The sequence below is a fragment of the Populus trichocarpa genome, chromosome 3, assembly GCF_000002775.5.
Source record: "Populus trichocarpa isolate Nisqually-1 chromosome 3, P.trichocarpa_v4.1, whole genome shotgun sequence".
NCBI lineage: Eukaryota > Viridiplantae > Streptophyta > Magnoliopsida > Malpighiales > Salicaceae > Populus > Populus trichocarpa.
Window position 1 is genome coordinate 917421 of NC_037287.2, and position 15401 is coordinate 932821.

Here is a 15401-nt window from a genome sequence, read left to right on the forward strand (position 1 = left end):
CACGTTTTAAACGCAAAGAATCGGGAGTTTGACAAAGTCGCTGCTGTGTCGCACACGTGTCATATGCCCTCTTCGTGCCTTCTTCCTTTTCCACTCCTTGTTTTGTCCTTGCTTTGTCTTCGCACCCAAAATAAACAATGCCCAATTTTAGCAAAACCCTCAACTGTACCGATGGGCTCTTCCTTGTATTTTATATCATTACATGTTTTTTTTAAGAATATTTTTAGTTTTATAAAAATATTGAATTAATTCTTTTTATAATTTTAATATACTAATAAAAAAATCTAAAATAAATCATTTTAATATATTATCAAATGAAAAAATATTTTAAAAAATTCATTAAATTATAATAAAAAAACATACATTAAGTTTTTTTATGTGAGTTATTATAGTTACTAAATTGAATGAGCGAATTAACTTGATGATCCATGTATTTAAAGCCTAGTTTAATCTAGTCTCGGTCTAGTTTTTCTTTTTCTTTTTTTCAATTAGTTTGTATATTAACATTGTCAAATTAGGCACTTGAGGGTCTAGCTGCTGTGGTCAACCGTGTGACTTGTTCCGCCGCCATCCCGGGTTCGACCCTCTATGTGCACGCCTGTCACCCCCGCGGTGCCTTACCTGCTCCTGGGCTTGCAGGATGTCCAGTGGGCCGTGGGGAATAGTCGTGGTGCGCGTAAGCTGGCCCGGACACCCCACGTAAATCAAAAAAAAAAAAAAAAACATTGTCAAATTAGATAGCTTAATGGGTAAAGGGATTTTATTTTAATTTTTATCTAAAATTATGAAATTTTATTTTTATATATTTTTTATCCAAACCTTTTCATTTAAAAAAGCTATTAAAATGCATCTTAAAATTGATTTAGTGATTCAAAGATCATTATTTTTATTTTATTTTAATTTTTATTCATTAATTAAGGCATGAATCAATCTAAATTAAAAACATTAGAAAAATAAAAACTTATTAATTGTTTTTCTTCAAAACAAATATGTTTATCAAGAGGTATTTGAAAATACAGCAGCAACAATTATTTTTTAAACTGTTCTTTACTTAAAAATATTTTAAAATAATATTATTTAAAAATTATTTTGTTGTCATCCCATTAAAATAATAAAACAGTTATTTTTTAAAGTGTTGTTTACTTAAAAATATATTAAAATAATATTATTTAAAAATTATTTTGTTATCGTCCTATCAAAATAATTTAAATTTTATTTTAAAAAATTAATTTTAAATAAAAAATTTGAAAATATACTGAATCTCCATTTAAAAGGGAATACCAAAGGGTGCCAAGTGGCCTTTCTAGCGCGCGATTCGGGGCTTGCAACCGTGGCAACTTTTAAAACAATGGATAAAGTAACTCTTACACTCTAAAATTTCTCATTTTTCCTCCTTATGCCATCATCACGTCACAGTCTCTCTGCTTTTTTTCTTATTCTTTTCCTCTTTTGTTTTTTTTTTTGTTTTTTTTTTAATCCCCTTAACTAAAGCCAAATTTTCGTTTGAGAGCCAGTCACGCTCTCTCTCTCTCTCTCTCTCTCTCTCTCTGTGTGAAAACCCAAAACTCCTTCCTTCTCTATCTAGAAAGAAAAGGAAAGAATCTGTTCCGGTTCTAGGGTTTTAAAGAATGAGTCTTTCTTTGCCAGGTAAGAGAATCTCTGCTGTTTCATTTAGGGTTTTGACGAATAAATTTGTTGTCTTTACTCTGTGAAGTAGTTGCTCTTATGCCTTGCTGTTGCTTGACCTTGTTTTTTGGCGTGTAACTTGTTAGATATAACCTCATGACTACATGCAAATTATCATCCCATCTAGTGGTTTAAGTTAGCCTTCAATTCAAGTTTTGTTAAGCTAGAAGATTATGAAAACATGATTGGTAATTAATACAACTCAATTAAGATTTGAATGTGTTTAAAATTACTCAAGTATGTTCAAGTATATGGAGGAAAAGAGTTTACTGGAGTCATGTATCAACTCTTTGATGGGTGGAGTTAAATTCTTAAAACTCTATGTAAAGGGTCTTGGTTTCTCTCTCCGTTCATCCAAAAATATCTTTTTTTACAAGTTTTTGATATTACCCGGACTCAGTTTTGGTCTGAATTTATGTGAAATGGCTGTTTTTTTTTTTTTTTTATGGTTAATAGAGATACTTATAATGTCAGCTTAGGAAGAATGTACTGTTCCATTCCTTTATTGTTTTGTTGATGAGGAAAGAGAGTAAGAAGATAGAAAAGTTTTCTAATTTTTTATTTTCCCAAATTTTGAATAGTGAGGAACTCTTTTCAACCAGGTTAGAGTGAAAGTGTTTGGTTCTGCTGTTGTGATGTTTTCTCCTATCTTGTTTGTTTGTTTGGCTTTGGTTTTAGCAACCAAATATAGAGTCTCAATGTTGCTGATTCTTTTGCTGTTTTCTCACTGTGCTTTTTTATAGCTACATGCATGGTGAATGGCTTCTGTTTGAACTTATAGACATCTTGATTAATCATTAGTCAAATTGAGTATGGTTGTCATGGTGGTTCGATGGGAATTCTTAATTCAACGTCCGAAGGAGTTTCCCTTCTGTCATTGTCATAGTTGCTCGTGCTTTACTTGCAAAGATTGGACATATTGTTTTATGCTGCAATTCTTCATTTTTCTTTACAAAATAGCGTTTATGAGTCTCCAGATAGCCAAGTTCTTATCACTCATGACCATGGTAAATTGATGCATCTTCCAGGGAACTATGTGGGATATCTTGTTACTCCTTGATTAGGAAAGAACACCATAATAATAATAATATTTTAGCAATATGGCCACAGAGAGTCCACTTAGAATGCCCTCCCATGAGTCAGCAACTTTTGTTCCATCAACTCCTAATATGGCAGTGGAGGATTTGGGATTTCTTAGAAACGGTCAAAGATTCCGTGGCAGTGGGGGAGATGCAGTCCCTAATCGAAGTGGAAGTGCACCCCCAAGCATGGAAGGCTCCTTTTTCGCAATAAATAACCTCATTTCTCAGCAAAATTCCAACCTTAATCCTAGGCTGGGGAGTTCAAACAATGCTCTTCTAGCTTTCAACTCAGAGAAGCAGTCATATCTATCTTATTATGGTACCGGTGCCAGCCCCAACCTCAGACTTCCTACACCACCCATCCCAAGGGAGAATCAGCATCCGGGACGCCATGCTGTTAAGTTTGGCACTAATTGGGGATTGGCTCCAATAGATGACAACAGTAAAAACTCCTTGCATTTGTCGCAAGGATTACTTTCTACACACAAGGAAGAGTTGGAGGGTGACCACTCACCCAAGGAGCCCTTAGACAGTTTAGCCAACATGACAAATGGGTTTTGGTCTGGAGGTGATGCTGCTCCATTGGCAGGGCAATCCAAACGCTTGGTTGATATAATTCAGGTAGCTATTTTCATTCATAGGAATTTGTTCATTGATTTGACTATTAATTTCTGTGCTTGGATACCTCACTATATAATTTACTGTCCTGTTGGGTTTAGATGTAATCTCCCTGCCTTAAAATAGCTCCCCTTAAAATTTTTTTGCCTCATTACTCCAATGCAAATGGGAGAGTTCTTAGTTTTAGCATGTAAATTCCAGAACTTACAGAACAGTGTCATTACTTGCTTCTAGCTTTGTTCTTTTTGGATTACGTCTGTGTTGGAGCATGTCAAACACATTCTTCATTATTATGCGCCATTCTTGCATGGATATATTTCATGTATATATTGATTTCATTGTTAACTTGAAATTTTAGCTTCCTTCTTTCCTATGATAAAATTAACCATGGATTTACCCCAATGTAGCCCAGAGTTGTTTTGGCTTGTAATGTTAACTGTAAATCTTCACCAGTAACATCAAAACAACTGTAAAAATAGCAATCCTAATTCTACAAGGTTGAAGAAATATAAAAAAAATAAATCCATTATTTAATGTAATTCCTATGAGCAGCATGCTGCTTATTGGTTTTAACATCAGCATCAAAAAAAGGAGATTGATTATTATACCTTTTCTCCTTTTGAATAACTTTATTATAAGTGTTAATAATTGATTCACATATGCAGGAGGATTTCCCCCGTACTCCATCTCCTGTATATAACCAGTCTCGCTCCTTAAGCCCTGGAACAACAGATGAAGCAGCTGATCAAGATGTTTTTTTCGGTTCCTTGCATGATTCCACCGCTAGCACATCCAATGGCATTCCATCAATTCTAGGTATGAAAAATGTTAGACTATCATTGAATGCCGATCCCTCAATCGCTCCTGTTACAAGCTCATTGTCTCTTAAATGTACAGGAACCACACAACCCAAACCACCTCTTAGCAAAGGATTTGTAAATAGGGTAGACATAGGCGTTATTGAATCTAGAATGAAGGACCTTAATATATCTAGCCCTCAGAATCCCAAGGAGCAAAGATATCAAGAGCAGTGGCATCACAGCTACCAGAGCCATGTGCAGCAACACCAAGTCCACCAACAGCCAGGCAATGTGTTTCAAGTTCAAAATGCCAAGTCTCAAATGGGTTCTCAAGGAGTAAATTCTGCACACATCGGTATGGATCAACTTCTCCATGGCCCATCAACATTCTCAGCGGAGGTGCAGTCGGTATTGCAGTCGCTTGGGTTCACACCTCCTCTTTATGGGACAACTGGCTACATGACTTCACCAAATCCATTTTACCCAAATCTTCAGGCTCCAGGATTATGTGCTCCACAATATGGTATAGGGGGGTATGCTCTGAATTCAACTGTGATTCCTCCGTATGTTGCAGGATACCCCCCTCATGGTACGGTTTCAATGGTTTTTGATGGCTCTGCAAGTCCAAACTTTAATGCTGGAATGTCTGGGTCTTCAAGTGAAGGAAGCCTTGCCCATGGAGCTGATGTGCAACATTATAACAAGTTCTATGGGCAGCTTGGATATGTAGTTCAACCTTCAGTTATTGATCCTCTTTATATGCAATACTATCAACAGCCTTATGGACTAACATATAATATGTCTGGTCAATTTGATCCATCGGCATCTGGAGGTGGTGCTATTGGGAGACAAAACAATGCTCCTGCATCAAAGAAAGGATCCGAGGTTGCTGCTGGTTTGGAGGAACAGAAACTGCTACACCACCAGAGAGGTGGAGTGAGTGATCTTAATCGAAGCAGAGGTCGGGTAATGAATCTTCCTTATTTTGGAAACTCACCAAACATAGGTTTATTGCAGTACCCCTCGTCACCGCTTGCGAGCCCTGTTTTGCCAGGATCCCCAGTGGGGGGCACTGGTTTTTCTGGAGGGAGAAATGAAATGAGGTTCCCACCGGGAAGTGGTAGATATGCGCCTGTATGTTCTGGATGGCAAGGTCAAAGAGGACCAGAGAGTTTTAATGACCCTAAAATACATAATTTTCTTGAGGAGTTGAAATCTGGCAAAGTCCGCAGATTTGAGTTGTCTGATATTGTAGGGCATATTGTTGAATTTAGGCAAGTCCTTACTGAGTTTGCTTGCTTTCTTTGTTTTTTCTTTTCTTTTCTTTTTATGCTGAAAAGTTGAATGATGAGGACTTTTTAAACTTCAGTGCTGATCAACATGGTAGCCGATTTATTCAGCAGAAGTTGGAGAATTGCAGTGCTGAAGAGAAGGCATTGGTATTTAAAGAAGTTCTTCCACATGCTTCCAAATTAATGACCGATGTTTTTGGAAATTATCTTATTCAGAAAGTGAGTACTTAAAACATGCATTTTTTTGGTGTCATGTTTACCACTTACTGGCTATGTTGATTGTCTTAGTGTCTTTTTCCTTTTGTTTACTTTCAGGTTTTTGAGTATGGAAGCATGGAGCAGAGGAAGGAACTTGCTAATCAGCTCACTGGTCAAATTTTGCATCTAAGTTTGCAGATGTATGGCTGCCGGGTAATCCAAAAGGTATTTGTGATTCTTGTGGGACATTGCTATCACACATTCCTCACAACCATGTAGTATTTTCTTATTTTGTGTCCATGGTTTACTGCTTGCATACAAAGAAAACAAATGCATAATCATTCTATATACAAGTTGTGGCAGTAGTTATAGGATGTTTCACCGTTTTTTTTACTGACTTTTCTTTACTCAAGTGGCACTAGATTCTTGTCCAAGGAGAAAACCTTTTTCATGCTCTAGTTAAAGCCCCTTCTCCTAGGTGCACCTAGGGTTTGCTCTAGAGGCACTCTTTTTTTTGTGCCTTTACTTCACTAATTATGAGTTTTTGTAAGCAGGCAATTCTTGCTTATTTGTCAAATTGCTGGTAGAGTCTTTTGTCCTGCAAATTTGTGGTTATTTCTATTGCCATCTGATGTAGATTACTTGCAAATTCCAGCACGTAACTGGTTATTTTCACAGGCATGGGAATGCATCCAGTCAGTGAAAGGTTAAAGTTCTGTCTTTTGATTAATGGGATATGTTTGAAACTGGCAAAGTTTCTTAGGGTTTTACTTTCAAGTTAATGTTGCTAGCGCATATTGGCTAAGCTGAAACTTGCTTAACAACCCTAATTACTTGGGATTTCTGACTGTAAGTGTTGTTACCAGGCTGTTTTTTTTTTCTTCGGAACTTTTTACCGTATCTCTCCCTAAGTGTAAGAATGGCTTACATAGAGGAACTTCTGGAAAGCTTTTGATCTACACCTAATATTTCCATAGTCGTATGCTTTTGATCTAAACCTAATATTTCCAGTCTTATACTTTCACTCATTTAGAATAAAGTGTATTTGATTGAGTTCTTTTTCAAACTAGTTGCTTACTTGATGTTCCTCTTCTGTCATTGAATGTGTAAAAGTAAACAAAAAAAAAAAAAGGTAAAGGGAAGGAAAATGTTAATCCTGAATGGACTATTAAATTATTTAGGTACATGCTGTGAAAATTTCATAAAGTTAGGTTGTGGATCAATCTGAGTGTCTGGATAAATTGATATCCTACCTGAACCAACAACCAACCTAAAAACCCCAATTTTGCCTGATCCAATAGGAGACAGGGGGGAGTTTTTATGAATTAAGGTTTTTTCCTATGACTGTAGGCTGTACCTGTAAGGATTTGATGTGCGGTCATTGTGCTGAAAAGTAAATATTGCTAACATATAGTCAAATGGATGTTGTGGAGGTTTGTTTGAATGATGGATATTGTTCTGTTTTTTTTCTTTATCTGGTGTGTTACTGAGATTGGATGTTAGATATGTACTGAATTGCTACCTATTCATAAAATAAACTTCTCCTTGTTATATTGGAATTGACATTGATTTTGATCCTGTGATGTTTCTTAGGCACTTGATGTAATCGAGCTTGATCAAAAAGCACAGCTTGTCCTTGAATTGGATGGACATGTTATGAAATGTGTACGTGATCAGAACGGTAATCATGTCATACAGAAGTGCATTGAGAGTGTTCCAGCAGAAAAAATTGGATTCATATTCTCAGCCTTCTGTGGTGAAGTTGCAACACTTTCCATGCATCCTTATGGTTGTCGTGTCATACAGGTATGTTAGGCTTGACTGGTGTGTTGGAAGCTCTCTTGCTTTCCTTTTCCTATCCCGCCTTTGGTTGTCTGCAGGAACATTGTCATGAAACACTGATGCATTTGGTTTATTGCAGAGAGTTCTAGAGCATTGTGCATATGAGCTGCAATGTGAGTTCATAGTGGATGAGATCTTGGAGTCTGTCCTCATTCTTGCTCAGGACCAGTATGGAAATTATGTGACTCAGGTTAGTGTTTCTTTTGTGCTGTTTCACCTTGAAATTTGTAGCAAACAATTGATTCTTCCTGTAAATGTTCTTTGTGCTTAGCTTGACTTGGTTTGGTATAAGGTGAGATGGTCTGATAGTTGATTTAGTGATGATTAATTTTGTTTGGTAACTTTCGGGGGACGGAAATTGTTAACGAGGGAAGGGGACTAATATTTAAGCCTGGGGGAGGAGGAATAAGATCTCTACCCAGGTAATGTGTCATGTGTGTACCTGGCACTTTTTCTTGCATCGTATTGTGCATTCATGCTGTTAATGGTGCATGCTTGCTCATACTAGGAAAGAAATCGTGAGCCACATGAACTCCCAATGCTCAATCTCAGAAAGGTAGATCTCATTCCTTGAAAGATAGATCTGCATCCCAGTCAGAGTGGTTAGAATAGGATTTAACCTTGTTGAAAGATAGGAATTCCATGGGGCACTCTGACTTGGATGCAATTATCCAATTGAAGGATGGAAGTCAGGAATTCCATGGAGCACTCTGACTTGGATGCAATTATCCAATTGAAGGATGGAAGTCAGCTTAAACCTTCCTCCCATTCTGTATTCAATGTGATTTCCATGTTTCAATTGTTTAATGGTGATGTGAATTTACAATGAATTCCATGAAAGATGCCAAATTATCCAATGGGTTTTTACCTTATTGGATGTGAATTCCTTGTTTCAATTGTTGTATAAATAGTGATGCATGTATTCTTAACAGCATGTATTGGAGAGGGGAAAACCTCGCGAAAGATACCAGATTATTAGCAAATTGTCAGGGCATATTGTCCTACTCAGCCAGCATAAGTTTGGGTCCAATGTTGTAGAGAAATGTTTGGAATATGGTGGTGCCACTGAGCGGGAAATAATAATTCAGGAGATTCTTGGGCAGAATGAAGGAAACGATAATCTATTGGTGAGTCTAATGAAGCTTTTTTTAATTTGGATTGAAATCCTTAAGCACATCCACTTTTCTAACACATAGCTTATTTAGTCGCTCTGTGAATAATTACAAAACTAAAATTTGTGGGATTTCTGAAAACTTATTTACAGAATGCATATTAGCAGCTGCTTTTTATCACCAACACAAGTTGCCAACATTCACTACTTTCAACTTCTAATTCTGATGTCTGGTGCATGTTCATGTGTGCTCTTTAAATATTATATATATATATATATATCTTGTAAACAAGTGGAACTCTTATGTGCCTGACATGCATCAAAGGTGAAGGGGAAGCAATGCCTGCACCAGCAATTCTAAATTGACAGTGGAGAGAGAAATGCTGTTTCTAGACTTGAAGCTAATAAACAAACATAGTTTCTCTCTATTATTTCAAACTTTATTTAAATCATGCTTTATAATGTCCAGAAGGTATATTTTTATTTTGTTGGGGTTTCAGTGTGAGTTGCACAACTCCCTTGTGATGCAATGATCATGATATCAAGCTTTGAATCCCTCGAATGAAGTTGTTCCAGTTAGACTATTATACCGTGCCATTTCTCTTCACAAACTTTCAAGGCTACCGAGGATGAAAATCTTAGCATGTTTTAGAATTTCTCCGTTGTTCATTTTTTTGTCTGGTATATGACGGTGTTCTATTATCAACTGTAAAATAAACTCACATCTTATTTCTTTGTCTCATATGAGAATCAACTCAACTTAGCTCCAACATGTCATTTCATTAGTATGCCAGAGTCCATGATTTTACTCTATTTGTCATTGCTATCATATATGATTTCATCTACTTTTTTTTTCCAGTTTACACATTAATTTTCCATTTTTTCCCCCGAAATGTCACCAATTCTTATTCGGTTCTTGCCCAAATATTGTGATTATGTAGGCATATGAGTAAAGAAAGGGGGCGATTTTATTATTATAATGCTGCCCTTGCATGCTTGCCAATATCTTCAATCTCTTGTGCAATTTCAATTTGAGGGTTGAAATCTGCATTTCTTTATGGGATTGCATTGTCTTACTCAATTAATTTTTTAAAGGGTTCTAAATGAATCGTTTTATTTTTAATCAGACAAACTTTGCAGCTTTATGATGTTGAACCAGTATTATTCCACTCAATTTTTTCTCTGTTGCTATATTTTAGACAATGATGAAGGACCAATACGCAAATTATGTGGTCCAAAAGATTCTTGACACCTGTACTGATATTCAGCGGGCAATGTTGCTTAATCGAATAAGAACACATGTGCATGCTCTGAAGAAATATACTTATGGGAAGCACATTGTTGCTAGATTCGAACAGCAATATGGGGAAGGTAATGCTTTTCAATTTCACTAAGCTTTTCAATTTCACTAACCCTGCATATATTTGAAATTGAATATTGCTTCACTATATATTGTAAATTGGATGTCAGGAGGACCCCTTGGGCCTTAGAGTTGCTTGACCGAAGGTTTCATTTGATCGCATCTTTGTCCAGCTCCCAATGTCTAGTTGGGTGCTACTAGTCTGGAAAAAAAAAGGACAAATGAATTCTAGCTTGAAGATATTTTGAAGACAGCTGTTTAGCAGTCTGGGGACAGTAGTAAAGTGGTAACTTAGTAGGAAATTGAGGAACTTCTAATTCCATAAAAAGTAACAAATACGATTGGAATTCTTATGTACCTGTGCTGGAAAATCACATCATTCCTGAAATGAAGTTTGGTGCATAGACTTGGTAATCTTTCTATGTCAAAACTATTCAAAACCATCTTGGGAATTCAATTCCTGGAATGACTAAAGTGGGGGGATCTCAACTTGAACTTCCTCTTATATCTTCCTCTTTGCTTTATGAGAATTACAATATCAAGCTTGGATGAACACACGATTTTAACTTTGTATGGACCTCATGTTCTATTTATCTGGTCTTTGAGAGGAAGCATTATTTAATACACCCTTTCAGTTGAGATATCGTCCAGGTTGAGAGAGGGTTAGGTTTTTTATGACTGGATTGTATAGGATTGGTTTTGAAAAATTATTATGATGATTTTCATGCTGGTTTCAACTTCCTTTTTTTTTTAATCACTGATACCGGTTATTGATGCTCCTCATTCATTTGGTAGATGGAACTAAAAAATTAGTAGTGTTCTTTGATCATTTGAAATTTGCTTGTGTAACCGACCTCAACTAGTTTGGGATCGAGGCTTTGTTGTCACTGCTTTCACTCTTCTAAACTTCAACTCTATGCAGAGAATCAAACATCATGATCATGATGCGGATCCACTGGTGTGGCCTGTCAATCGCTAGCGCAGCCGCAACATGTGAAAGCCTCGCAGCTGATCCTATTATTACAACTTGTGCAGGAATAACAACCAAATCATGCAAGCATCCTTTGTCTTGATCATGTTAATACATGACCGCCTCGGAAAACTTCCACCATCAATTACCAGATTGGAATTGTAAAGTCAGTAAATATGCATGTGCCACGGAATGGTTTGTATATATGTTGTGTAGCTCAACTATTTACACAGACGAAAGGAGCAACTGTAGGAAAACAGTTTAGATTGCAACACAGATTCAAAGGGAATGAAAAGCTTCTTGATAGCTAATTCTGTAAAATCGTTTGATGGGTTTGTTTGGTAAATGGCTTTTCTTTATGAGGTAGGAGAGGCTATACAAATACAATGTCTCCTTTTGTACTGCATTGGAAGCCATGCATGTCAATAGGAAGAGCCATCTTCCAAAAGGTTTCCCTGTCAATAGGCTATGCAAATGCGTTCATTAAATAAGTTATTAGAGCCCCTTTGACAATGCAATATGACAATGTGATAGCTTTAGCTTTTCTATTCAACCACAATTTTATCTCATTTGGTTACAAAATGAAACACGAGTTTTGATCTTGGGTCGCACCAATAAATAAGTTCCGAATTCAGCTTTTGAGAAGCTACTTTTACATGGCTTTGCAAAATTTTTTCTCTGTTTTTTATTACCGTTGAATTTGCTACCTCCAAGACCAAAATAACCTTGCTCTAATGTGAACTAATCAAAGAATCAATGCTGGGTTGTAGAAGCTAAAAATTTGGTAGGACCCAAGTTTTTGCTGAAGATCTACACCTTTTCTTTTCCAAAAATCAATACCCAAGTTTTTGCAAGTTTGGATCTACACTCTTGTTCAACTTGGCCTCTATTTTTCATGAATATAACTTCTTAGCTCTTTTAATTTTCTTCTTGTTAATTACCATGTACGAGTTTCGGGTTTGGTAAGTGTTTGAGGAGTAGTGGGTGTTGAATCTTTAGATCTGGTGGTTTGATTGCTGAGAATTTTTATTTTTTTTTAATTAGACTTGAAATTGAATTTTAGTTATTTTTCTCTCTAATTTTTGCAGTTTTTTTTCTTTCTGAATTGCATTTGCTTCCTTTTGAAAGAGAGAGAAGAATCTCTGCATGGTGATGTTGAGAATCCTTGTATAGGGTTCTCCACAGATCAACAAGGGATTCAGGGATGAGGTATGTATTTATTAACAAGTTTCTTTGTAGTCCTCGCAGTTCCAAGAATTTGCAACATGTTTGTGGTATTCTTGCTACTTCCAAGCTAAAGTTTGCGTAATTCAAGCTCTGTTTTTAACCATTTTATTGGTCCTTCACTGATGATTGTTGGTGGGATGCATGTTATTTGTGATGATTGTGTTACTACATTGCATTTTTTAGATAAAAAGTTGCTTAAAATCATGGGGATTTCACCACTAGATAGTAGTTACTGTTAGAGAATAATATAAATTATATATTAAAGTCTCGCTTAACAGTTTAAGCTATTGGGTTGAGATGGTTCTTTGACATGGTATCAGAGTCTGATGACCAAGCGGTCACTAGTTTGAATCTCATTATCCTTATTTATTTGATAAAAATTAATCACAAGGTAATGTAGGCTTGTGCAAGTTTCAAGTCCAAAGGGTTTTCACTTGAAGGGATGTGTTAGAAAATAATATAAATCATAATTTGGAGCCTCAACTAACAGTTTAAGCTATTGAGTTGAGATAATTTTTTGACAGTTAGAAAGAAAAGGATTGAACCATGAAAAGCTTTGGAAAACAATACTGTGAAGAGCTTTTTGTGCATAACAGCAAACAAAAGAGGGAAACACGCAGGTAATTGGCAGTGAAGAAATCATCTGTGAATCCTTTATAGTAGACAATGACAGACCTGAAATTCCAATATCTTAATCTAAGATTTTAGCACTTTCAATTTCTACTTGATGGACAAATTACAGATTGCACTCATTTGTTGGAAGTTATTCCATATGAGCATAAATTAATCCCACTATTTTTGTGAAGCTGTGGCAAATTTGTCTATAAGTTGATTATGCTGTCTGTAAACTATAAAAGAAACTGTAAAGCCTATTTCCTTTGAATATTCTTCTCTACTGACTATTTTTTATGTTGTTAAACATCAATATTGTGGTCATTGCCTGTAATTTAAGTATGTTTGTTTTTGAGGTAGTTTTTATGATTGTGGTTTTAAAAAAGTAAATTTAAAAAAAGTATGGTTAGCTGTGGTTGGTTGGATTAGATACGTGTTTGGTAAAAATTATGGTTGAAGTTTATGTGTAGCAAAAAACATGTATAAAATATTTGGTGAAAGTGTAGTTACGGTTGATTTTCAAAGTGTTTTTTACTTGTAAATGCATCAAAATAATATATATTTTTATTTTAAAAAAAACTATCTTTGATATCAGCACATCAAAATGATCCGAAAACACCAAAAACATATCAATTTGAAGCAAAGAAAAAAATAAAATCAATTTAAATTTTTTCAAAAATGCTTTTGAAATGCAAAAATAAATAGGATTTTACAAAACTCAGTTAAAAAGGTATGTGAAAACTGCTTCATAAAAACTGTGTTTCAAACTCAATTTTTTAGTGGATTTCGCAGTACAAAATATAATTTGGTTTGTTACCAATCGCCTTATTATTATGTTTGTTTCATCGCATATACAAAAACAAGTAAAAAAAAGTCAACCTTATTATTCAAACTAAAAATGGGCTCCTGAAAAAAAAAAAAACTGAAAGGGAACCAAATGCAAGTATAGTTATGGTGTTTCTTATCTTTTTATTTGAAGAGAATAAAATTTTATTTTAGAATTATTCAAGAGATAATTTATTTTTATGTCTCCAAAACTTCAAAGATAACAGGGATTATAAAGAGTCGTATTCTTGTGTTTTTTTCGTTTTGAAATTATATAAAATTATTTTATCTACAAATTTATTTTTATATATTTACCTCTATAAAATCAGTAAAAAGCATTATAGTTATCACCAATATACAAGAGATGAATGATTGGATCACAAATTCCACTGTAAAGGATAATTAAAAATAATTAGATAAAGAAAATATAAATAAATCGCATGCACTGTGTTATGGATAAAAAATGGTCTTATAATCATCTAGTAAGTGGTTTAGTGGTAAGAGTTTAGGATTAAGGGGTTTGCTTCCCCTGTAGTTTTAGATTCGAGCCTTGTGGTTACTAATATGATGGCCACTATAAACTTACATGGTCGTTAACTTCAGGGCCCATGAAATTAGTCGAGATACGCATAAACTAGCCCGGACATCCATGTTAATCTAAAAAAAAATATCTTATTCATCAACAATAACCCCCCTTTGTCCACAATCAAAACGAGGTTATACAAAAATAGAAAAAAAAATGTTTATTTTCCAATAAAAAGTTTTAGATTCTAATAAGTCTTTGGGGGTTTTTTATGGTGAAAAAAGTGTAGCGGTATATTATTATGTTTTGGGTTAAAAAAAAAGTGAAGAATAAATCACGACGGCATGTTTTTGTAAATAAAAAATTTTCAATGGAATTTTAAAAATTCATGCATATATAAAAAAAATTTATCAATCCTAATTTGTATCCAATCAAAGTTAATTGACCAAATCTGTACTTAGGTCATTGACTCAATTAAGTTTAACAAATCTTTTTTATAATTTTTTTTAATTTAAAATAGACACAAATAAAATAAGAACCAACAAAACATTAAAGTGATTGGAAAAAAATTATATCAAAACAAATTACGTTGTCCAATTAATAATCAACCAAATATCAAGTGGTTAGATTGAAAAAAAACAATAAGCAAGAAAAAAAATGGAATTGCAACCAAAGCCCAGTCTCTCGAGCTAGGAAGGACTAGGAGTAGCCCACGTGCTTGGGTCTTTTTTTTTTTAAAAAAAAAGATCCTTTAATGCGTTGAAAAGAAGTAGACAACTCCTCGCTTGCATTACCCAGATTCCAGCAACATCTAATCATTGGAAATCAGGTTGGTCTGTTTCAGATCAAGAGAAACTCATTTTTAATCATATTTTGACATGAAAAAACAAAAAAAAAACACTTCAAACACCTTGTAAACATATATTCTTGGCCTCTGACAACCAGAAAATTAGCTCCAAACCTACAATTAATTCAAAACTAGAATTTTTTTTGAGTTCAAATCTATCATTTCAAGCAAGTTTAAGAGAGAAACACCTTGTATAAACTTTCTCCATCAAAAGAAATCCATTAACACCAAAACCACCTGTTTTCGCGGCCGCAATTAGTTCCAACTAAGATTTTTTTTTATTTTTTACCACCAGAATCCAACAAACTTTCTCTATCTTCTCTCAAATCATGAACAAAAAAAAAAAAAATGAAGTTTGAGATAAAAATTGAATATCATAAGTTTATAGGGACTGAAAGTTTATAATTT

At 34.8% G+C, this 15401-nt stretch overlaps 1 protein-coding gene across 2 annotated transcripts; it reads left to right on the top strand.

Annotated features, from left to right (window-relative positions):
- Nucleotides 1-1474: 1474 nt before the first annotated feature.
- LOC18111187 (pumilio homolog 6, chloroplastic) lies at nt 1475-11280 on the top strand. Of its 2 annotated transcripts, none has more exons than XM_052451369.1 (11): nt 1475-1647; nt 2797-3389; nt 4052-4202; nt 4284-5460; nt 5556-5697; nt 5794-5901; nt 7270-7482; nt 7598-7708; nt 8451-8645; nt 9829-10000; nt 10100-10743. In XM_052451369.1, the coding sequence occupies exons 1-11, from the start codon at nt 1629-1631 to the stop codon at nt 10117-10119; spliced, it is 2901 nt and encodes a 966-aa protein (XP_052307329.1). In that variant the 5' UTR covers nt 1475-1628; the 3' UTR covers nt 10120-10743. The 2 variants fall into 2 exon arrangements, with proteins under 2 accessions (XP_052307329.1, XP_052307330.1); XM_052451370.1 differs by lacking the exon at nt 10100-10743 and adding an exon at nt 10912-11280 and having other exon boundaries at nt 1476-1647.
- Nucleotides 11281-15401: the final 4121 nt, after the last annotated feature.